The sequence below is a fragment of the Nicotiana tomentosiformis genome, chromosome 1, assembly GCF_000390325.3.
Source record: "Nicotiana tomentosiformis chromosome 1, ASM39032v3, whole genome shotgun sequence".
Classification (NCBI taxonomy): Eukaryota; Viridiplantae; Streptophyta; class Magnoliopsida; order Solanales; family Solanaceae; genus Nicotiana; species Nicotiana tomentosiformis.
Window position 1 is genome coordinate 16,690,801 of NC_090812.1, and position 6,000 is coordinate 16,696,800.

Genomic DNA, 6,000 nt, shown 5'->3' on the forward strand with positions numbered 1-6,000 from the left:
ACATTTTGGCTTATCTACGCGTTTGGTAAATACCCAAACTGCTTATAAGCCAAGTACTTATTAGCTAAAATAAGTCATAAGTGATAAGTTGGTCACCCCCAATTTATAATTTTTTAGCTTATAAGCACTTATAGTTTGACCAAAGCTTTTATTAGTTTAGCCTTAATAATATTTTCTAATTAACAAAATAAATTTTCTAAATTCCTTTTCATTCCATATTCGTTGTTCATCTTTTTCTTTATTAAAATACTTTTTAATTTATTATCTTTAGTAAAAATTTTAAGAATATTTTAGTCATTTTAATAAAAAAATAACTTATTAATATTTTTCTACCAAAAACATCAACTGTTTATCGTCAGTTTCAACATGTCTATCAAAACACGTAAATACTTATTTAAAAAATAAATTTAAACACTTAAAAATAATTTTCTAACACTTCAAGCTTATCAATGATTTATAATCGACTAATCCAAACCTTCTCTTAATCTTCTCCTTCTTCCTAATAAAGAATTGATTATAGAAACCTACCACAAATGTTTGAAAGCATTTTTTTTGATAAACGTATGAAGTTTCCCAAAATTAAAAATGACCAGAGAATAATTTAGGTGTGAGGCCATGAGAGAGGCCACCAAACGGTGGCGGGAACCAACGGAAAATTAGCTATGTGCGAAATTCTTATCCGCTCAAGGGCTAATTCCTCCATAATATACCAAAAATAAACTAACATTTAAAAATTTGTAGCAAATTATCATAAGAATGGCTACTCTTTCTCTGTCTTCATCTTCTTCAGTTAAACTAAAGGAAATCTCCACTTTTCATTCTTTCCCAGCAAATGCAAAATTCTCATCAAAACCCTTCTGCGAGAATTTACCGGTCAATCATGCGCTTTATTGTGAGAAGCGATTGCAGCAAGTACCGGAATCTTGGAAATGGAGGACAAAGGTGTCCTTCTTTCCTTTTTTCTCGACCAAAAGCAAAGACATTGAGAGCCTTAAGCTGGAGCTTATAGAAGCCATAGCCCCTCTTGATCGTGGTGCCGAGGCTACTACTGAAGACCAAAAGCTTGTTGATCAGGTGTTTAATCTCTATTTTCGAATTACTCGCGGTTAATTTCTGCTGTCGTGAAGTTGAAAATTTGTTACTGTATATTAGGTATTTTGGGACTTTATTGCAGTGCTAAATTAAATAAATAAAGTGTCAAGTTACTGTGAGTTAATCTTTTAGACGAGGGGTTCACACAATTATTCAATATGCTATGGTAGCACGTAGGCGTTTTGGTTTCATTCTTGCCTCCTCCTATAACAAAAACACTACACCGTGTGCTGGTTTAGGAAAAAGTATTTGGTCACAGATGAGGGGTGTATTGCAGACATAATTAAAGTGTTTCATCTCCAACAATTTAAGCTTGTATGAATTGGTTCGTGCAATTCAATAAACATGATTAGGACTATGCTCAGACGAATCAGTGACATTTTTACGTGGACATAATGAACGCGATGAGTTTAGTTTGTGGAATGTCTTCGATATCCTCCTTTGGCCTTAGCAAGTCGAATAGGGGGAAATTGCTGGTTGATAGCTCTTATTCGGTTATCATTGAAGCCTTTCCGTGCCTATTTCATTGCAGATTGCAAGTAAACTTGAGGCAGCTAATAAAGTGAAAGAACCCCTGAAGTCAAGCTTATTGAATGGAAAGTGGGAGCTTTTGTATACCACATCTCAATCAATTCTGCAAACAAAGGTCTGCCTAATCTGTTCTTTCTTCTGCATATTTCCAGAAGCTAAGATGCTCCTGCTCATTTATCATCCCCTCTTTTCTCAAGGGAGCAGATTAATTCAATTACTGAAATTGTTGGTTTTAGATTCATATGGGTTGTAGGAGTATACAAGGTAGTTAATCACTTCTATCCTTTGGTTCTTTATCGTAATTAAATACATAGGTCATTGCCCTTGAATTGGCAAAATTAAGGCAGCTAATTCGCTCTTACCTATCTTCCTCGCACTAGACCAAATGAGATAAGCAAAGGATGATGTATATATCTAGTCACATTAAAGTTGCTTCTTCTGCATGTGATATCAGTTCCTATAATTGTTTTAGGTATAATCAGAAAGTTAGACTTCCTTTTGTTGTTTTCTGTTCATTTTTAGTCTAAAAGATATTATTGGGTAGTTTAGCATGCTGTAATTTAGGTGCAGTGATATTTAGCCTCAAGAAAAAGGGTAGGATACTCCAATGGACGAGAACAACTTTGATTAATGCACCACTGGCGTTTCCACTTTCCTTTTCTCCGACTTCTTAAACTGCAGTGGAATATCACTTGGTTCAGTAGTTAAGATGGCTTCCATTTTGTGGTGTGCGTCCTCTATTTTGTGATGTCATCAAAATGATATGGTTGATTGGGTGATTATGATTATGGTGGGATTTTTCTGTGCTTGACTAGTTTTCCAATTCGCATAGTCCTTACTATCGGTTTGCTCCGATATTAATGGGATTTATAATTAAATAGCAACAAAGTACCTCTATGCTTCCTGTATCAACCATAATAAATAATATTTTTCTATTTTCATTGACTTCGCAGAAGTTGCCTTTAGAAAATATTCGTTCTTCTTCTTCTGGGAGTGTTGGATGATCAACTCCTTTTCTATTTTCCTTCTGTTGTTTAAATGTTGGTTTTAGATCACATTTTTCGATTTGTTTTCTTCACTCCAACCATCAATATTGTGTTAAAGACATAGTCTAATGTGACAAACGACAACTAGATTCTAGAAAGGAAAAATTAAAGACAGCTGTGATATACATATGCACTATTGCTTTTTGAGCTTATGACCAGTATTCTGTTGTGTAATTTCTTTGTTTGATGTGCTTCATTCCTAACTGTAATGACAAGGCTCTTGTTCGGTTATTATCGTGGCAGAGGCCCAAAATCTTGAGACCCAATGGAAAAATTTACCAGGCTATCAATGCAGATACATTGAGGGCTCAAAATATGGAGACATGGCCGTTTTTCAATCAGGTCCATTTATTTATCTCACAGAAAATTAGGAAAGAATCTCGAGTATTTTATCTTCTGCTGTGAAATATTATCCTATTTAACTTGTAACATGTGAAAATTTGCCTGTTTCTCTAGTTACTGTGTTAGTAATACCCAGGAAATCTAGTCAAGTAAGTTTCATTTTCAGTGGAAGGACCACATTCTATTAACAGGAGTATTAGGGCCACGTCTCATGGTTCATATATATGTACACCGTACACGCACACACACACACCTTTCTCTGTGTTTGTGTGTGTGTACATTTGGTAACCTGGTTTTCTGCCCTGTGAGTTACATTTCATAAGTATCTCTTTAGTTTAGTCACCTTGATTAATATATGCAGCCTGCAGATTTCAAGAAGGTCCTTTTCAAAACTATTGTGAACTTTGAAGAAGTTTTCCTTTGCCCGGAAAAAAAAGATGCACACACAAACAGTTCCACTTTCTTTATGATATGAGATATTTCCATGAATAGGAAGATTCACACGGAAAAGAAAAATACTTGGATCGATAATGATCTCAGTATAAGTGTGTTTTTTTTTTTTTTTTTGAGCCAGATATAAGTATGTGATTTTATTATAACCTGTTGGAACTGCTGCTTTTTGTAAGAGGTAAAAAACAGATGCTCGGTTTCTGTCAGGATATATATCATAGGCTGGTTTTTGCTCCTTGAAAGTTATAATAGTTAAGTTTTTAATCGTGGTGAGATTCTCATTGTCCTGGATTCCAAGAGAAAAATTTGACATATATTTGAAAAGGGTTATCCCTTGTCAATTTTAAGAAAGATGTTTCATCTTTGATATTTGCAATAAAGTTAAGTTCAGTTTTCTTACAACTCTGCAGGCCACCGCCAATTTAGTTCCTCTTAATGAACGGAGAGTTGCTGTAAAATTTGACTCTTTCAAGATAGCTGGACTGGTAGGTGAAACCTTAATTTTGGCTTGGAAATTTAAGTTGCCTGCATTTTATTGTATTCATTAAGGCACATGACTGTGACATGAAAATATTTCCAATTCTACTTACCTATCTCTCTGTTACTGCTTGCTTCATCGCGAATTGGGTAGAAACACTAAACCGAATGTATAAGAATTTTCTTGTTAACTTTTCTTGGACCAATCTTTTCTCTGGCTTGTAGATATCGATAAAAAGCCGTGGAAGTGGTCGTGGTCAACTTGAAATCACATACCTGGACGAAGAACTAAGGTAAAGAAAAAGAACCCACTCTGTAATCATTAATGATTCTTGTATGCTGGTCTTCCTTATAGGCTAGTCATGTTCAGAGAGCATGACCATTGAGAAACTACATTTCGATCAGCATCAGTTCTCCTATTTAGCTTCCTCGTTTCATAAAGATCGACTGTTTTGATTGTAAGCCCATACTCCTGCTTCTCTTATTAGCCATGAAATTGCTCTTCGCTTTTCTTTTGGGGTGAACGTGAACCACGCTACATCTAGCATGCTCAGGTGGCTAATTGTACAACAATTTTATGAAAATGAAAGCAATATATTTGAAATGGGATCACATATGTTTAGTAAGTTGGTATGATAGACTAGTAATTTATTGTTAAAGTTAAGTACATCCTTCTTCCCATCCTATGGAACATGATCCATCTTTACATTAGGTTGAGTGGGGTGATTGGGACCGCAAGTTCAAGTTCTTATATGTAGTGAACCTCTGACCTTTAAGAAAATAATTTCAAAATATAAACTGTCTGCCCGTTGCCTTCTATTTCTGTTTTATTTGTCATCTAATTTCCTTTTTGTGTTTAGTTTTGCTTTTTCATATAACGTCATCATTTACAGGATATCAAGGGGCAACCAAGGAAACCTGTTTATTCTAAGAATGGTGGATCCATCATATAGAGTTCCTCTTTAGGCATATTTTCTGTGGATGGTGATTATCTCAATGTGATTAAAAGAAGTTTTCTGAAGTATTTCAGCTCATTGCTGGAAACAAGATATACATCTGAACCTCACAAGACTCCAAGTGAGCCTACTTCAAATCTTTATTTAACTATGATCGGCCATCATAATAGCAAATAAATGTATTCATTGTAGTTAGATCAAGCAGGAATTTTTGGATCGAAATTAGCAACAATGCATCACAATTATGGAATTTCAATCCCCCCCCCCGCCTTTCGTGATATATGAATGGAATGGATGATCCTAGCCTAAATTTAGTGAATAATTAAACTAACTCCTTTTTTGGACGTAATTAAGTAAGTTTATGGTGGACCTGAAGTCAACATCTATGAGCTAAGAAAGTAGCTCTAGAACCCTTTTTGGTCTTGTATGTATGACTACTTTGGTTCATCTTCTTGGATTATATAATCGTTATTGTGATATTTTCTCTAAACTAATTTAAATATAATCTTAAAAAAGTTTTTGATAGCTTTTCTAAACAATAGTTTTCAGTATCCAACAGGCCACCAAAATAAATCCGTGTTCAAGTTCAACTAACCAATAATGCTGGTTAAAAAAAGGAGAGAAACTACAGCAATTAACCAATAACTTCCTCAAAATATAGCAGTAATATAAAACATCAGGTTGTGGGAGTGAGCAGGTCTCTGGTTGGAATATTTAGAGCTGGCTCAGGCAGACACCATTATCAAAGTGTATACACATGAGTGTTCATGGTTCGGTTTGGATCGATTTTCCCCTAAAAAGAAACTAAATAAAGTAAGTCGGTTTTTCAAATATTGGAACCAAACCAATTAAGTCGATTTTTTATCAATTCGATGTATGTCGGTTTTTGTCAATTTTTCGTTTTTTTCTTAAATATGAGATATACATAACTAAACACATATTTCGGGGACTACATTTTCAACATAACACTGTCAAACCAATTGCTCTTTGAGAAATCTATCATTTTGCCAAGATATATTGATGATAATTGACTCAAATAGTGATGAATAATTTTAGGACTCAATTAAAAATAAATTATTTTTAACATGAAATAAATTCTTGTATTT

General features: G+C 34.3%; 1 protein-coding gene across 1 annotated transcript; it reads left to right on the forward strand.

Moving 5' to 3' along the window:
- Positions 1-587: 587 nt before the first annotated feature.
- Positions 588-5,144, forward strand: LOC104110974 (probable plastid-lipid-associated protein 4, chloroplastic). The gene is made up of 6 exons (XM_009620550.4): positions 588-1,074; positions 1,625-1,738; positions 2,913-3,011; positions 3,872-3,946; positions 4,164-4,231; positions 4,832-5,144. Exons 1-6 carry the CDS (start codon positions 757-759, stop codon positions 4,902-4,904), a joined length of 747 nt encoding a protein of 248 aa, XP_009618845.1. The 5' UTR covers positions 588-756; the 3' UTR covers positions 4,905-5,144.
- Positions 5,145-6,000: the final 856 nt, after the last annotated feature.

What these genes read in the sequence shown, in the direction of transcription:
- LOC104110974 (XM_009620550.4), top strand. Translation starts at nt 757, where the DNA reads ATGGCTACTCTTTCTCTGTCTTCATCTTCTTCAGTTAAACTAAAGGAA. An exon ending in CTTTCAAGATAGCTGGACTG is followed by an intron (nt 3,947 to 4,163) that starts GTAGGTGAAACC and finishes TCTGGCTTGTAG; the next exon opens with ATATCGATAAAAAGCCGTGG. An exon ending in TACCTGGACGAAGAACTAAG is followed by an intron (nt 4,232 to 4,831) that starts GTAAAGAAAAAG and finishes CATCATTTACAG; the next exon opens with GATATCAAGGGGCAACCAAG.